The sequence below is a fragment of the Lolium rigidum genome, chromosome 5 (genome assembly GCF_022539505.1).
Source record: "Lolium rigidum isolate FL_2022 chromosome 5, APGP_CSIRO_Lrig_0.1, whole genome shotgun sequence".
Lineage (NCBI taxonomy): Eukaryota > Viridiplantae > Streptophyta > Magnoliopsida > Poales > Poaceae > Lolium > Lolium rigidum.
In genome coordinates this window covers 159,899,479-159,917,080 of record NC_061512.1, presented here as the reverse complement: position 1 = coordinate 159,917,080, position 17,602 = coordinate 159,899,479, and the positions used below count along the sequence as shown (strand labels likewise).

Genomic DNA, 17,602 nt, shown 5'->3' with positions numbered 1-17,602 from the left:
CTTTTCAAAGAGGACAATAAAACCATGTTGGTATGTCTTAGTCCAATAGTTAGTTGTGCATATATATAGTTGCATCGACTTGTATCTTTGATCTAATTATTGTTTCTTTCGTAATTGTGTTTAGGTTATCCAATGTACGTAGCGCAAAACGTGATTTCATGGAGCATGTATATAGAAACATTAACCAACGGGGAATGTTGGAAGTCGTCATTCAGCAGCTGTCCATAGCGGAGATGACCTTCGTTGTTAAAGTCACCAATGAGGCGAACCGAACCTATTTTCACGGGCGTAGTTGGAAGAAGATGATAGAACGCTACGCAATGGAGCCAGGGACTAAGTGTTATCTTTACATGGATAATTTATACGGGGAGACCTTCTTCTACTATAAATAGCGGAACGCCTCCTCCTCATCTGATGGTGAGTTTTACGATCCAAGAGATTCTGACGGGGTTGTTGTGCATTACCCACTCATGAAGCCGGAGCTAGAGAAGTGATTTGGTCACTTAGCTATTGTGCTCAATGGATATAATGATTTGGTCACTTTGCTAGGCATTGATCGATGTTTAGCAGAACCCAAAACTTGCCGCCACCATATACGATTTGCTTAGATTTTAAAAACATTTCTTCCCATGTTCTATCTACAAAATATGAGCTATATACACCTTTAGTCCCACAACTTGCTAAGGATGTGCAAATTAGTCCCACTTCTTGTAAAATGGGGTACCAAAGTCCCACAACTTGTATTGACGTGCAAAACTGGTCCAACTGATCTCAGAAGCAGACATGTGGCGATGTTTATTTTGCAAAATGCCCCTTTTCTCTCGTATATTTTCCATAGCCCCGCCCAGGTCCCACCTGTCAGGGGAGATTTTAAAAATTATGCTCTAGAGGCGGATCGATCGTCCAACCTTTCATAGCACAGGGAACAAGTTAGTCACTGCGGCACTGAAGTCTTGACGATATATAAGTCCCGTTCCTGTACTTATATATTATTTTGAACGTAATACACTTCAAAGCACGAATCCATGTCAAGGCTAGCTGATTTTTTTTATTTGATTTTCAATTCAATGCATGTGATTTGTGTAATAAATTATGTTCTATGATGTTCTATTTGTTTTATTAACTTGGTTGTTGTGATTATGAGCTCATCGTCTAGAATGCAATATATGAATTTATTTGTACCTTATTCAAAACCTACGAAAAATACGCAATTAAAGATGAAAAAATGTTTAAAAGTGTGAGAAAGCAATATATGAATTTATTTGTACCTTATTCAAAACTAGAAATGTATATAGCTCACATAATATTCCTATGTACATATGCACATAATATTCCTACATATGTACAACTAGTAGCACATTCGCACGTATTGCTCTACGCAGATTAAAAATAAAGAAAAAAAATCTAACCCCGACAGCACTACATCAGTGCCATTTCATTTCCTAGTTTCCTACCATCTCCGGCGACCTTCCGCCGTTGTCCCGGCGGGCACCGGCCAACACTGATGTCTCCTTCTTGCTGCCCTCCTCTGGTGTCGCCCTGAGTTTCTCCACCTCCTTTCTCAGCTTCTCGTTCTCCGTCCTCACCTTCTGCACCGCCGCCTCCTCTTGCACCGCAGCCTCCGGCTCGGGCGCTGGCTTCCCTGACAGCGTCTCAACCGTCACCTTGCCAAGAACCAAGAACGGAAGCCTCCGCAGAATCACTCCAGCCGCGCCGGCCTCCCCGGTGGCGGTTATCTCTGCGGGTATCCTCACGCCCCACCGGATCCTCACCGCCGCTGCGCCGCCGCGCACCGGCACGACGCTCCTCATCGTCACCTCCGACGGCGAAGTCCCGCCTGCTCCGCCGGCTGACTCGAACCGCTTGCGGACGTTGAAGTCGCCGAGCGAGGGCTTGAGCGCGAGCGAGAAGGAGACGGCGCCCGCGGCGCTGACCTCGACTGCCATGGTGATGGCGGAGGCGCCGGCCGGCCCGGAGGAGGGGCAGCCGCCGGGGCCGGAGCCGAGGACGAGGGACAGGGAGAACGGGGACGATCCTGCGGGGCGGTTCGGCGCGTAGGAGAGGCGGAGGGACGGGAGCGCCTGGGCGGCGGTGGCGAGGGAGAGACGGAGGTCGGCTGGGTCGCCGGCGGTGAGCGATGCGACGGCGGGCACGGAGAAGAGCGCGACGGGGAGCTTCGCGCGGAGCAGCGGCCCGGCTTCGTCACGGAGCTTCAGCGAGGCCTTCATGGCTCCGAGTCCGAGGGCAAGGCGCGCATCGCGCGCTGCATGTGTCGGACGGTTCGCTCGCCGTCGCCGGCTATGAGAGGGTAGCTAGGGTGGCGATATAGGTCGTCGTGCTCGTGGACGGCGGTTTTACTTGTTTCGTGTTGAGGTGTGGGTGTGGCCGGCGTTGGAGTTTGGGGTCGTCGGTGACACGTGGTTGTGCGGTTGGGCTCTAGGTGAGGAACTGCAGAGTTGAGCTGAGCTCGCGTTTAGTTCGTGGTCATGGACGCGTGTTATTTGTGGCCACACACGCATGAGCAGTGAGTAATCTGTAACCAAATGTACTACGGTGTGACTTTAGAAAATGGTACGATGAGTCGATCAGGCAAGACAGCAATTAAACAGGAAATCTGAAACTTATGTATTTTCTTCTAAACATAAAAGAAAAAATGATGAAATTCAACAAGCTATTTCTTCTGTTTCACTATGTTGTGTAGTAGGCATTAGGTTTTACTGAGACAAGACTTTTAGCCCAAAAAAAACTTAATATGGCATTGAACAAAATTTGACCATAGGTATCTCTTTGCCTCCAAAAAAGAAGGTACCCTCCACACACCTCTAATCCTGGTAGCTAATTCCATCAGTCTTCCTCGTCTCCGGTTGTCGGTTATTGGCGAGGTGGGAGAAACAATAGTTTTTTTTTGTGTGTGTTTATGGTGGGTATTGGTCTGGTATGTTACTCCAACTGATCTGATTAAATTGGCTTTGGTGCATGTACGTGGTGTTCGGTGGTATAGCTAGCACTCACGTCATTAAAACCGGCTGGAGGGAGTAGATCTTTGTGTCAATTACCGAAACGTGATTTGATTGATCAACTCTACGCTTAGGGGATCTACCACACTTGTGATCCATTCTACCCTTTTGACACGTTTCAGTAAATAGTAATTGTCGAACCCACGAGAAACAGAATGTGTAAGTGATGATTGGTGAAGAAGTAATTGAGGTTGTTCAAAAAATTATAAGAAATGATTGCATTTAGGTTTTCATATAGAATACAAGGATGCAATAATAATAAAAAGGTGTCACAATTGCTCAGTCCTCTAGGTTGCAAGATGACAAGTCTGAGATTGTACTTGTAAGACGTAGAACTTCTCGAAGGCGGCAGGATTATTTGTTGCACACATATTTCCATGTAAAGCACGATGAACGAATTTTTAAGTTATGCTCTTACAAAATGGAGACTAAGATGGGTGCACCCCATTTCAATGAGTAATTACCCCTATTGGTTGATCATATGCCATAATTCACGAGAAAACAAGTGAGTAATTAAGAAATAAATATTCAACCATCGTCGTACATTCTAGAGTCCATGACTTAGCACTCCTATTGCAATTCCAAAAATTGGAAAACCGTTTATAACATCTCCGTCCTCGGCTCATCCATTCTTTGTCCTAAGGTGCATCCATATGAACACACAAATATCAAGTATAGTCAACTTCCCTATATAACATCATAGAACCATAACGAAAGAATGGAACTATACCATATACTAACGTCGTATTACATGAAAATCAGGGCTAAGATATCATATGCCGTCACTAACATAGAGAACTACTCAAAATGGATGAGACATGAAAAATAACATAGTGTGAAAGTATAACTTCATCAACAAAGAATAATATAGTTTTTTTTGCCAAGCATGCAAAGAAAAGAAAAAACAAGTTATATAGAGGATATTGATCTTACACAAATTACGACGAAGATGAAGTCGATTGCAAAGACGCGATCAATGTTATTGGTGGAGATGGTGACGTTATGCTCCATCCAACATCAAGGAGATGTTGGTATTGACGATGATGCAGATTTTCCCCGTCTTTCCACACCGAGACAACAAGGTCAGGCCTCCCCAAGAGTAGGCGAAGGTTTTTTTTTTAGGTTCATCGCCGTCTTAGAAAATTCCACGAAATTTAGGGAAGCTCTATTCTGGCGAGACGAAGATGGTAGACATGGCCCCACATGTCGTGTGAGGGTCAGCGCGCTATGGGCATCCTTTTTACACCAGTGGGGCCTATTTTTGGCTTCCGGTATTGGTCTTCTTCACCAATGAGAAATAGAATTGCAATATTTTTCTCTAATTAATTGAAGTCCAGAAGGCTCCTAAAACTTAAAAAAAAATGAAAATAAGGGTTTTCTGCCTTCAAAGGTTAAAAAAACAATACTATAACTTTATTGAAAACCCCATAAATCACCTATATCTAGATAAGAATTGCACAAATAAGCTAAATAAATAAAACTAAACAAAAAATCTAAAAAATGGATGATACAGAATGGAGGGTGGAATTTTCGAGGATGTGCCATAGATAGCTTTGGTTGACGCGCCGAGATATGTGATAGTTGTTTTCTGGTAGCAGTACAATATAAGAATACACACAATAATGTCATCTCATCATTGTTGACGAGGACATACACACACTGGTCTACACTGACACAATGTTTAGATACACATCGAGCTATTTAATCGCAGACCACTCAAAAGAAAAACGAATGAGTCGTGCCAGCTCAACGTAGCCGTGTACGAAAGTACAAAACCCTGCTGGCACTGCATATTAGTAACAGTTGAATAAATTGCGAATTTTCTTCAATGAGACGTGCCAACAGACCATGGCAGACAAACTGGTTTAGATGCCGGCGTGAAATACTTACCCGCTTATCCCAGAGCTCTGTACAACATGTGAATACAAGCGTTGGTATAGATCACGATGATGGTTAGGTTAGATTGTGAAGATACCAAGCCATACCCATATATAGCTCCTCATGTCTTTGTATGATGATGTGTACGCCATGGCGAGTACCTCACGACGTGGAGAGAGATGTGGGCATAAGGGGGAGCTACCGGGACACTAATACACGAGTATCTAGTTTCAGATCTGGCAATGGTAGTGAAACCCTACCCTGCTGCTATACTATCAGGCAACAATCGCGTGATTACAATGATGAGATTGGTTCTATCTCAAGTTCTCCTGAGATCTAGCTTATGTCAAGATCTAGATTTACAAGGAGTAGTCCAGGTCAAACTCTCCTAATACTAATCTAACTTGGTACAATTTGCCGTACACATAAGGATTTGACTAACCTATAACCGGTACGGATCCAGCCAACTACGCATGTGCGGATCTAGCTAGAGCTTATGATCCTAGACTCCTCATCTTGATCAATCAGCAACCGAGCCGCCGATTGAGCCATAGACCCAACTATTATCCGTGGATCACCCGGAATTACCGCTATTGAACTACGCCGTTGGTATACCCATGGACCACAACACCTCCTGCAACTTCCCTAAGCTTAGATGTTTGTCTGCCCTCAAGAAAATTCCGAGCCTTAAAATACATGGAATGTTAAGAAAGCAAAAGTTGATAATAAAATAGGAGCCTTGTATCATCACAACAGTTAGTCATTCAAAGATTTTCAATACAGTAAGTAATCAATCTGTAACTCCGGTATAAGGGACTATATAAAACGAATCACGGGCTCCGAAACTATATATGTATGTCGAAGTGCTGAATCACATCTCTTATTCTCAACTATCTCAACACTACGACACTTCAACATGAATCTTCTGTGTGTGTGAGAGAGAGTTAATAATTACCTTTCATAAAAAGTTATGATATAATTTTATGGTAAAAAGAGTTTTCATAAAGAATATTAACTTCTAAGAAGGAAAAGATGTCAATTTCACAAAAGCAAAGCTTTGTTCCATTGAGGACTTCCTCATATGTAAGAACAAACTCATTCAATGAGGTCAACCAATTCTTAATCTAATGCTTAAAAGATATTATTTCTTATGGATATTTTGACTACAAGATTGGCAATTTTGGAAACAAAGATTTTTCTAGAAAGGTAACAAGAATGACACTTCTTAGCACATACTCGTAGATCAATTCCCTGATCTTTTTACAACCTTGCGAGCTTAATGCATGGCTAGTGAATCCTTGGGTGTCATCCACCAGTCTCATACCAATGAGAGAAGCATGCTCTTTTGAACGAAGAACTTCAAATTTGCGTGAGATGAAATCTGGTTATGAAAGTACTAGTGCGCAAACCACGTAGGTAGGTACGGTGGACACTTTGAATACAATGTTTGGCTCGGGTTATGAAAGTACTAGTGCGCAAACCATGCTCACTATTGAGTTCTGTTGGATACACAAGAGTACGTTTATGGGAGAGGGGGCAATTCCTCCTCGAAATAGGTTTTTGTCTCGCTTTATAAATAAATGAACTATCACTAGCACCTTTAGACAATGGTGTATTTCTATCGCGTGTGTGTGGGCTCCACATAACATATCTCGCTCGGTAGTGAGCCAAAGAGATGTACTAGTGAATCTCGCTAAACATTTCATTAATTTGGATCTAGAAATTCCGGACAAGGAAAGAAAGGGTGAATGTGGGAGAAATTCTGAAATCGTTATCCAAACAACGCCTCGCGTCTCTCCCGTGAATAATGGGCCTGGGAAGCGGAAGACCGAAGGCGAGCCCGCTCTCTTCCCAGCGCACCTTCCAGTGGTTCGGGCCCTATAAAAACGCCATCTGTCCCCAACTCCCCAACCCTAACACTTGCCCTTCCGCTCTCCCTACGCTCCACGGCGGAAGAAATTACACCCACTGATCCTCAGCATCTTCGTCGACTTCAAGGTGCGTACAGATCTGTTCTTCTTTTCTATCTCAACTACAAGCTAGTAGTCGCATCCTACTCATGGTGTTTGCTGATCTCTACTGTCAGTGTCAGGTATGCTTATAAATGGAGGCTTTGCCTCATCAAATTTGCGGCTCACTCCACATGATTCGTTAGATCCTAGGGCTGGTTGGATGCTGAGTATTATGATTGTTCACCGTGTCTCATGCGGGTTAAATTGTTCACCTACAGAACGGTGGTGGAGTTGGAGTAGATTAGATGCGAGCTCCTGTTCTGTGTCCTTGCCACAAAATCTAACAAATTAGATGCATTTCTTCCATTTTTCTCCCTCCGGTCATCTTTAATCGACGTGACATATGTACATAGATAGGCTACTCAGTGTGCACGACTCGAGTCGATTTATTCAGATCAGAGGAATTATATATATACATGAAGGAATGCCAGGATAAACAAAGGGGACAGTCTAAATCGTTATGTGTTATTTGGCCAACCTTTGAAGTTTGAAGATATGCTATCTCTATTTGAACGGCTGGTTGTACTGTGAATTGCATTGCATGTTCACTTTAATGTACACAAGATACGTTTTCTCTTGATTGCTCACGATTTAACTTTGCATCTGCAGTAGATCTTCGTTATTACTTTTTCTGTTTTTAGATAAACAGTTATTGCTTCTGCTGTTTAAACAGTTATTCCTTCTACTATAGCCTAATAAGACCATTTTTTTGTCTAATTTATTGTGTGCTCAACTGCTCATTCAGAATGCAACTGCTCGTGAAGTGCCCCACCGGCAGGACAATCTGCCTCAGGGTCCGGCCATCAGATACCCTCTCTACTGTCAAGGCCAAGATTCAGGAACAACACCGCCTTTTCTTTGATGGGGTGCAGCTAGAGGACAACCTTACACTGGCTGATTATGGCATTAAGCATAAGTCCACGCTTGACCTCCAAGAAAGCATGCAAATCTATGTAATGGAGACCCTAGCAGGCAGGACCTTCACTCTTGAGGTTGACAGCTTGGATACCATTGAAGAGGTGAAGTCCAAGATCCGGGCCAATGAGGGCTTTCCCACGGGTCGGCAGTGCCTCATCTTTGCCAACAAGCAGCTGGAGGACGACCGCACCTTGGCAGACCTCAACATTTGCAAGGAGTCCACACTCCTCCTTTTCCTCCACCCTGCCAATGCAGGAGGTAGTTTGACCATCTTCGTGAAGACCCTGGATGGAAAGACATTCCGTCTTCAGGTTGAGAGCTCAGCTACCATCGACGATATCAAGATGAAGATCTATGAGCTGGAGAGCACTTGCCCGTCAAAGCAACGCATCATCTATTATGGCAAGCAGCTGGAGGACGGCCGCACCCTGGCGGATTACGACGTTAAGGAGGAAGATACTCTTTATTTGTTGAGATGGATGCTATGATCGTATTACCTCATTGGACGACTTTCCAGTAGTCTTATTTCTAGTGTATTTATCATTAAAACTATTGTGGCAGTCTGTCTTTCCTATGGTGGCTGTAAAACTAGCATGTCTGGTACGTTAAGATCTTGGTACTTTCAATCCGTGAGATCTTGTTATATCAAGTACCCCTGGTTCTGTCTTGGCATCAATTGATTGAGTGAGATATATAGTCAGTAGTGCCTTGCTTTACTTCCTGTCTATTTCCTCATGCTGTCCTTGCTCTCTTTATCGAAAATTACAGTCTTTGCTCTAGTACTGATGTCCTTGCTCTCTTCATGTAAAACTGATGTTTTTGCAGTCTTACCTTCTTTCCCGTAGTTGTATTTCTATATATGAACGGCCTTTGAGACATGCGATCTACTAATGGAGCACTGAGGTCCGGTTGATACGATGTGGTATAGCTAACTGCTAGTAATATACAGCGATATTGGATAATCCAACCTTTTACTAACTTCTGCTACTGCTATTCAATGTGTGCTGAATATGAAATACTAGCTCGTTATTTATACTTCAGCAGATAACTTCAGTATAGAACAGTTAATTTATCTGTTCATACTTTATTTAGTTTATTTATTGTTTGTATACGCATTGCTCTGCTGAAAATACATTTCTGTGTACACATGTCCTGCAATGTAATTGTACGAATCAGATAGTAGTTTCGTGTGACATTGCTGTCTCTAATCACGAATCTGTTGATATTATTTCTTGTATATGCATGTAGTATATGCCCATTTTTTATCTGGTACTGTAGCATATACCCCAATTTGATATAATCCAAAATAATTCTCTACTTATTCAAATCTGCATGTGTTCCGCTATCCGCTAGGTTTCCGAATCCAAAGAACATATGCAATAGCACTGTCTAATTGAATCTGCGCCAAGTTCACCCATAGTTTTGCAGCTAAGAGCATCTCCAGTCGCGTCCCCCAAAGCGTCCCCAAATCGCGCTGGATTGAGCGTTTGGGGGATGTGTTTTATTCGTGCCGCGTTTGGGGGACGTCGCTCCCCAGCCGCGTCCCCCAAACGCCGGCCCCAAACATTAAAAATACTTCTTTTTTAACACAGAACCATTTATCAGATATAGCATATGAATAAAAATGTTTGCGAGGATTGTTTTCAAATTAAAATACAACAAACAATAAAACAAGTAAACAAATATAATAAATAGGGCTAGATGCTACATCCTCCGCGGCGCGGCCTCTACCTCTTCTCCGCATCGGCGTCAACCATATCCTGCAGGGACGTGATGATCAGCAAATCTGCAAATGCTCCCGGAGGTCGTCGTCGAAGGCTTGCTTGTCCTCCAGCCATATCTAAAGCAAAATCAATGGTTAAAATTGCGCCGAGGCAGACGACGCAACGAACAGCGGCCAATCGCACATACCTGGCACATCGTCGAGCACCTTCTGTGCGCGGAGGTGGGACGGATTTGACGCCGTGTCCTGGGACGCGATGGCGAAGCGGCGGCGGCGAAAAGACCGGCGGGAGCGCCAGCCGCGGCGACGGTGCCGACTCTCAGAAGAGATCAGACGCCCAAATGGCCGGCAAATCCAGCGGCGGCGGAGGGGTGGGAGGCGCGGAAAGGAAGAAGCGATGAGAAAAAAAGGCGCGAATCAACGGTTTATGCAAATACTCGCCGACATGTGGGAGCCCGCGTCGCTTCGCCTCGCTTTTCGTTGTGTCTGGCGTGCCCGGTGCGTCCTCTGTGGGACGGGGACGGCCTCGGGGCGCCGGACACCGTAACGGGGCGCGCCGGACAAAAAAAACAGGTTTGGAGGACGCGGCTGGAAGCGTTTTTTTGTCCGGCGCGCCCGAAATAGTTTTGGGGACGCTTTGGGGGACGCGACTGGAGATGCTCTAAGTTTTCTACTCGGTTCCATCCGGACATCTAAGAGGCTTCCCATGCTTCGCAGTGTCAGCTTGGAGTCAGAGATACCATGCAAGATCATTGGCGGTGATCATAACAGGAGATTTTTTTCGATAAAGGGAATATATTAATATCAGAAGATACCAATTACACCCAGTCTCTGCAACAACGCAACACCCTAATGGCAGTACGGATGCACAGAGCCAAAAAAAGGAAAAAGAAACTAAGAAACAAAAGTCCCGCTACAACATTCTAGGCCTAGCAACAACAATACATCCACCACCAAGACAACACCTGAAATACAGACTCTCCAAAAGCGACGCCTCCAAGAAGAAAACAGTGCACCAGCACCGTCGTCGCCCGATCAAAGATCTTAGGTTTTCACCCTGAAGATAGTCCCCGATCTCAAAAACAATGCCTCCAACAAGATCATTGTCAGGCACAACCAGTTAAGGTCAGACCTTGGATTTTCACCCTGAAAGGTAGGACTCTGAACTTCACCTGTGTTGCCGCTCCCACTTGCATACCACTGCTGCAAAGCCCGGAACACCAAGCAAGTCCCTCAACAGCGTGGAGACTTAAATCCCCATTAGCTAGACCTCCGATCCGGCCTTCATGATATTCTCTTCTTCCACCATGGACCAAAATGTCACTTGGTGTCAACACAGAACAGAGCTTCGCGCCGCTCCCTCCAGAACCAAACTGCTGGAATAAAAACATGGGTGCGCACGACCGAATACCACCCGATCCAGCAAACTCCAGGCAAAAGAAGCACTGTTACATCCGCCGGCGGCGCCTTCCGGAACTCAACACTCCGGCTAGATCAAGAAGGGCAGACCTCAGGAAGGTCTCCATCTTCGCGCAAGAGAAACCCTAGGACCACCACCTTCAAACTGCGAAACAGATGAACAGGCCCCCTCACCGTCATCTGCTAGCCAGCGAAAACGAAGGAGAAATCGGTGAACAGGCCCCCTCACCGTCATAACAGGAGATGGGCGGTCAGTTGTAGGGCTTGGTCAGTGCAAGCTCCACACATTTCTTTTGCGATCTTTGTCGCTAGAGTCGGAGTTTGCCTGGTCGTCGTTGCACCGTGAATGGTCGAGTTGTTAGCATGGGCCGACACAAGTTTTTGTCATCTCTTGCTGCAAGGATTTCATTTGTAGCCGTCAAAGCTGAAGTGGGAGTCCGGTTGAGTGATGACGATGAATGATGATACGAGCTCACACACTTGGTGGTGGTCTTTCTTCAAAAGAGCGTGTGCGGGCTTTGTGCTGGTAGGCAGCTAGGTCGGCCGATGTTGTAATGTACCATGCGAGTGATGGTTTTTTCCATGTTTTTCGCTGATTTACCACAGCTCTTATTTTAGCTAATAAAAAATGTCAAGTCGTCTATGCATTCAAGAAGAAAAATCCTAGAGTCAGGAAATTTAAAAAGAACAAAACAAAACATATAATTGTGATCAAGCGCTAACAAGCATCTGCAAGATCAGATCAAGAAGACACTAGCTAGCAAGCACCAGCCAGATATTAATCACATCAGGAAGCTGCACACTAAATAGTAAATACTAATAGTGGCGCTATAGTGCTGCGTTTCCAGGCCATGCCGCCAAGGGTATTACCGTATTAGTGCGCTAAAGGCTGAAAAAACCCTTTAACAGCATGCCATAAAGGTGATTTAGCGCCGCTATAGCTTTTTCGCTTGCTACGCTGAATGGTTTAGCCCGCTCTTTAAAATTCTGGGCATTATAATCAAGTATATAGAGCTCTTCGGAATATCGTTACACCATTGCTGCCAATCGACTACACCAAGTTCACCATATTGGATGTTTAACACTGACCCTGCATCGTCCTCCTCCTGGGCAACACTGGGGAAATGAGAGACATCTTTACTCTTAAGGTACATTTATTGTCAAGTATGTAAAATTTTCATACATCATACGTTGTGCCATTAAATATAAAACTGTCATTGTACACTAGCCACCTAGCATATATCTTTACTCTCAAAGCGGTGAAGCCTAAAATCGGAGACCAAGCTCTAATACCAATTGAAACACCAATGATGCTAGATGGGGGTGAATAGGCGTTTCAAACTTTTATTACTTTAGGAGCTAGACAAGCACAAATCCTACAAACTAGGGTTTACCTATGTGAACCACCAACTTACGCTAAGCAAGGCAAGAAATAAGATGATAGCAAGAGATATAACTTTAAGCACAAAGGCTATCACAAAGTAAAGTGCGTAAATAAAGGACCTTGGGTTGAGGAGTAACCATGGCACGCGGAGACGATGATGTATCACGAAGTTCACACCCTTGCGAGTGCTACTCTCCGCTGGAGCGGTGTGAAGGCACAAGGCACACCAATTGCAACAATGGGGCACCGTATTCTTCTTAAGCCTTCCCATCAAAAGGGAAATCCTCGATCCACTATAGGACCCCTGAGGGCGATCGCTGAACCCGTACAAGCTTGGAGCGAGCTCCACAATTTAATTGGAGGCTACCAAGTAAACTCCACGAAGGTCAAAAGTTTGAGGCAAACTCCACAACAATGGAAGTTTCCCAAGTACTTTCCACCAAGGCCACAAAGCCACAAAAGTCCTCAACGGCCCAAAGGTCAACAAGACATCTAGGGTTCAAAGAACCCAAGAGGTACAAGCACCCAAGATAAATCACCCACGAACACTCACTTCACCGAATCTCCGTAGAGAACTCAAGCTAATGCATCTTACGCAAATAGAAAAAACATAAGTGCTCGGATCCTTCACTCCTGAATTCCAACAAAACTACAAAACCTTATGAGGGAATAAGGGAGGAAGAACAAGGAAGAAATACACAAAAGACTCCAACATCTAGATCTAAAAAGATCGCCTCATTAAGAGAAGATTTTGATTGGCGGAAGAGTAGATCTAGATCTCCTTTCTCTTTTCCCTCCAAAAGATTCAAGAATTATGGGAGGAATCAAGAGATACGGCAAGCTCTTGAAGGTATGAAGGAGAGAGCTACATCCCATGGGGAAGAAGGGGGGCTTTTATAGATCTCTACAAAAAAAACTAACCATTGCAAGCAGCGGCGGGGCCCGGGCATTCTGGGATCAAAAGACACCCCTAGGGGCCTAACATCCCCCCTTCTCCCGGATGATAGATGGCAATTTCCTGGTGGGGTGGACATTTGGGCCGGACAGTTTGACTTTCCTGGCTGTAATATCCGCCCTCCAAAAAACTGGTAGAACGACCAAAACTGAAACAACTATAATTTGAGTATCCGATTTTGATTTGATGATCTTGGGCTAGTTTCAAAGATAACAAGAAGCTCTACAATATCATGCAGGGAAATATCATAGTACATAAATGAAGGATAAAAAACAAATGATGAAAGGTTTGACCTCTCTATAAAAGACTAACCGGTAAAACCTCCAACATCGAAAACGCAACAAGTTCCCCGTGCAAAGCCCATCTTTGAAGAACTAGAGCTTGTCATGAGAATGAACACAAGCTCTAAAATGTCACCTGAATAAGAACCAAGGACAACCAAGAAATATGATTCCAAGTATGCAAGGGTTTGAGCTCTCAACGGACGATACGATCAAGTTACTCATCCGAGAGCCCTCTTGATAGTAACCCCAAATATCATATCAACCGGTCACCCAACTAACACCATGAGATCGGTAAGAAATAAAACCATATCAAGAATAAACCTTAACCTTGCACATTTCACTTGAGATAGATGGGGAAGAACTCGACCACTTTAAGATGGAACACATTTCTTGATTGCGCTTTCTTGATGAAGTCTTGCATATTGCTCCCCCATAATACATCATGGGAGAGCTTCTTCTTCCGCACATATTCATGTATCCGTGATCACCATTTGGATGGAAGCTCCATCTTCATATATATTCTTCAATGTACACCATGTCTTCTTTCTTCGTTGTGTTAATGTCTTGAAGATGCACGTGACATCTCACTCAGTTTACTTATTCAAGACATACTTGTCACTTGATGTTCTTCAATGCATGCAATTTTTTTATGTTTTCATATTGTTGATGTATTGAAGACTCACATGACATCTCACTCCGTATTCTTCCTCAAGACATACTTATCGTTTGATGTTCTTCATTTTCTTCTTCTTGCATCCTTGAAGCCATCATATAGTTAAAGCATTGCCTATAGACAAAACCTATAAGTGAAACTCAATGCAAACAATAGTCCATATGGATTCTCAATTACCAAAACCATGTATGGGGGCTCCATGCACTTTCACCAACAGAGAGGCATATCATGTGCCATGGCACACAAACTGGTTTAGAGACCCGCGTGGAATATTGGGAATACAAATTACCTGCTTATCCCAGAGTTGTGTAAAACATGCGAATACAAGTGTCAGTATAGATCGTGATAATGGTTAGATGGTGAAGATACCAAGATACTAAGATACCCGTAGCTTGCCCCGCAACTTCCCTAAGCTTAGACGGTTGTTTTTCCTAAAGAAAACATGGAATGCTAATAAAGCGAAAATTCGATGGTAAAATATACGAGCGTTGTATCATCATAGCAAATATTTATTCAAATAATTTCAAAATAATAATTAATCAATCTATAGCTCCATTATAAGGGGGCACTAGCAAATGGATCGCCTTATCTGAAACTCTTGAACTATATATGTATGTTGAAATGTTGAATCACGTCTCTTATTCTCAACTAGCTCAGCACTATGACACTTCAACATGAATTTTGTGAGAGAGTTAATATATATTAAGCATTCATAAAAAAAATCGATCTACTTTCAATGTAAATAGAGTTTTCATAAAGAAAATTAGTTTCTAAGAGACAAGAAAGACCAAATCAAGAAGGGAAAGATGTCAATTTCACACACGAAAAAGCAAAGCTTTGTTCTATTAATATGCAAAAGAGTATTTCCCCATATTTAAGTACGGACTGAATGAGCTCAACCAACCCTTAATCTAATGCTTAAAAACATTACCAATTTGGGAAACAAAGTTTTTTTAGAAAGGCAACTGGAATGACACTCCTTAGAACAAAGAGCAATTTGCTGATCTTTTTATTTAATTGCAAAGCAACACCTCTCTGGCCCTAACCTTGCGATTTTAGTCCATGCATGGACAGCCAAATCCTCGGGTGCCCTCCAACAATCGCATATCAATGAGAGAAGTGTGTCCTTTTGAATGAAGAACTTCAAATTTGCGTGAGATGCGTTCATTTACCATCTCTCGGCCATTTGTTTTAGTCAGTAGGTTGGTATGGAGGACATTCTAAAATACAATGTTTGGCTCAAGGGTTATGAAAGCACTAGTGCGAGAACCATGCTCAGTATTGAGTTGGGATTAGATGAAAAAGAGTACTTTTCTGGAGCAGGGGGTCAATTCATGCCTCTATAGTTTGAATATATATAGTCTGCAATCAAAGAAACTAGCACTAGCACCTTTAGACAGTGCTTTATTTCTACCATGTGTGGGCTCCATATATCACAATTTGTTCAGTAGTAGTTCGGCAAAGAGATGTTGTGAATCTGCGAAATAAACATTTCATTTATTCGGATCTAGAAATTCCAGATAAGGAAAAGATGAAAATGAGAGTCTTATTCTGTGATTTCTGAATTTGGGAGAAGAGGCCGATGGTGATAGAAATTCTGAGATCGTTATCCAAACAACCCATCGTCGCTCCCGTGAATAATGGGCCTCGGAAGCGGAAGACTTAGCCTGCTCTCGTCCCAGCGCACAATCCCACCTTCCGGTCGATCAGGCCCTATAAAAAGTCATCTGTCCCCAACTCCCCTAACCCTAACACTTGCCCTTCAGATCTCCCTCCGTTCCACGGCGCAAGAAATAACACCCATTGATCCGTGACATCATCGTCGCCTTCAAGGTGCGTACGAAGCTGTCAGGTACGGTTATAAGTGTAGGCTTGCCTCTTCGAATTTGCGGCTCACCTCATATGATTCGTTAGATCCTAGGGTTGGTTGTATGCAGAATATTATGATTGTTTCATCGTTTTTCCACTTTATATATACATGAAGGAATAACAAGATAAACAAAGATAGTCAAAATCGTTATGCGTGTAATTAGGCCAACCTTTTAAGATATACTACCTGTTAGAACTGGTGGGTGTTTTGTGTGTTGTAGTACTATATATAGCCTAAATAAAAGTTGGACAAAAGCATGTGCTGTTGACTTTTTTATTGGTGGTGGAAATTTTAAGGGCCGCATATTCTGTTTTCTCAATTAGCTTGGTACATTCTACATTGTAGCAACTCCCAAGTGTACACTAGCTTCTGTAAGTTAGTCTTAGCTGATTTGGCATTCGCCTGAAATTGCTGGTTAGTTAATTGTGAGTTGCATGTTCACTTTAATGTACAGAAGATGTGTTTTCTCTTGATTGCTCAGGACTTAATTTTGCATCTGCAGAAAAAAATTCTGTTATTACTTCTGGTGTTTTTGTATAAGTAGTTATTGCTTCTACTGTTTTTAGATAAACAGTTATTGTTTCTACTATGGCCTAATAAAACCATTTTTTGTCTAATTTACTGTGTGCTTGTTAAGAATGCAACTATTCGTGAAGAGCCCCACCGGAAGGACAATCTGCCTCAAGGTCCACCCATCAGATACACTCTATACTGTCAAGGCTAAGATTCAGGAACAACACTGCCTTTTCTTTGATGGAGTGCAGCTAGAGGACAACCTTACACTGGCTGATTATGGCATCCAGCATAAGTCCACGCTTGACCTCCAAGAAAGTATGCAAATCTATGTAATGGAGACCCTAGCAGGCAGGACCATCACTCTTCAGGTTGATAGCTTAGATACCATTGACGAGGTGAAGTCCAAGATCCAGGCTAACGAGGGCTTTCCCAAGGGTCGGCAGTGCCTCATCTTTGCCAATAAGCAGCTGGAGGACGACAGCACCTTGGCAGACCTCAACATTTGGAAGGAGTCCACTCTCCTCCTCGTCCTCCACCCTGCCAATACACGAGGTACGATGCCCATCTTCGTGAGCACCACGGAAGGAAAGAGACTCCGTCTTCAGGTTGACAGCTCAGATACCATCGACGATATCAAGGTGAAGATCTATGAGGCGGACGGCACTCGCCCGATACAACAACGCATCATCTATAATGGCAAGCGGATGAGGGACGAGTGCACCCTTGCAGACTACGACGTTCAGAAGGAAGATACTCTACATGTGGTCCCCTGCCTTTGTGGTTGTTGAGATCAGTGAGATGAATTTCATTCGACGAGCCTTCTTTCTTCCAGTAGTCTTATTTCTAGTGGATTTATCACTAAAACTATTGTTGCAGTCGTTCCTTCCTGGCAGATTTAGTAGTTTCTAACTAGAAGAAAATTGCTGAGATCTTATATCAAGTGCCCCTGGGTC

At 43.5% G+C, this 17,602-nt stretch overlaps 1 protein-coding gene and 1 pseudogene across 1 annotated transcript; one reads left to right on the top strand and one right to left on the bottom strand.

Moving 5' to 3' along the window:
* Positions 1–1,332: 1,332 nt before the first annotated feature.
* On the bottom strand, positions 1,333–2,228 carry LOC124651342. The gene has a single exon (XM_047190433.1). The coding sequence runs from the start codon at positions 2,226–2,228 to the stop codon at positions 1,443–1,445; it is 786 nt and encodes a 261-aa protein (XP_047046389.1). The 3' UTR covers positions 1,333–1,442.
* A 5,445-nt stretch (positions 2,229–7,673) lies between these two features.
* On the top strand, positions 7,674–17,437 carry LOC124653456 (annotated as a pseudogene).
* The last annotated feature ends 165 nt before the right edge of the window (positions 17,438–17,602 follow it).

Coding starts and splice junctions, on each gene's coding strand:
- LOC124651342 (XM_047190433.1), bottom strand. CDS start 2,228: ATGAAGGCCTCGCTGAAGCTCCGTGACGAAGCCGGGCCGCTGCTCCGC.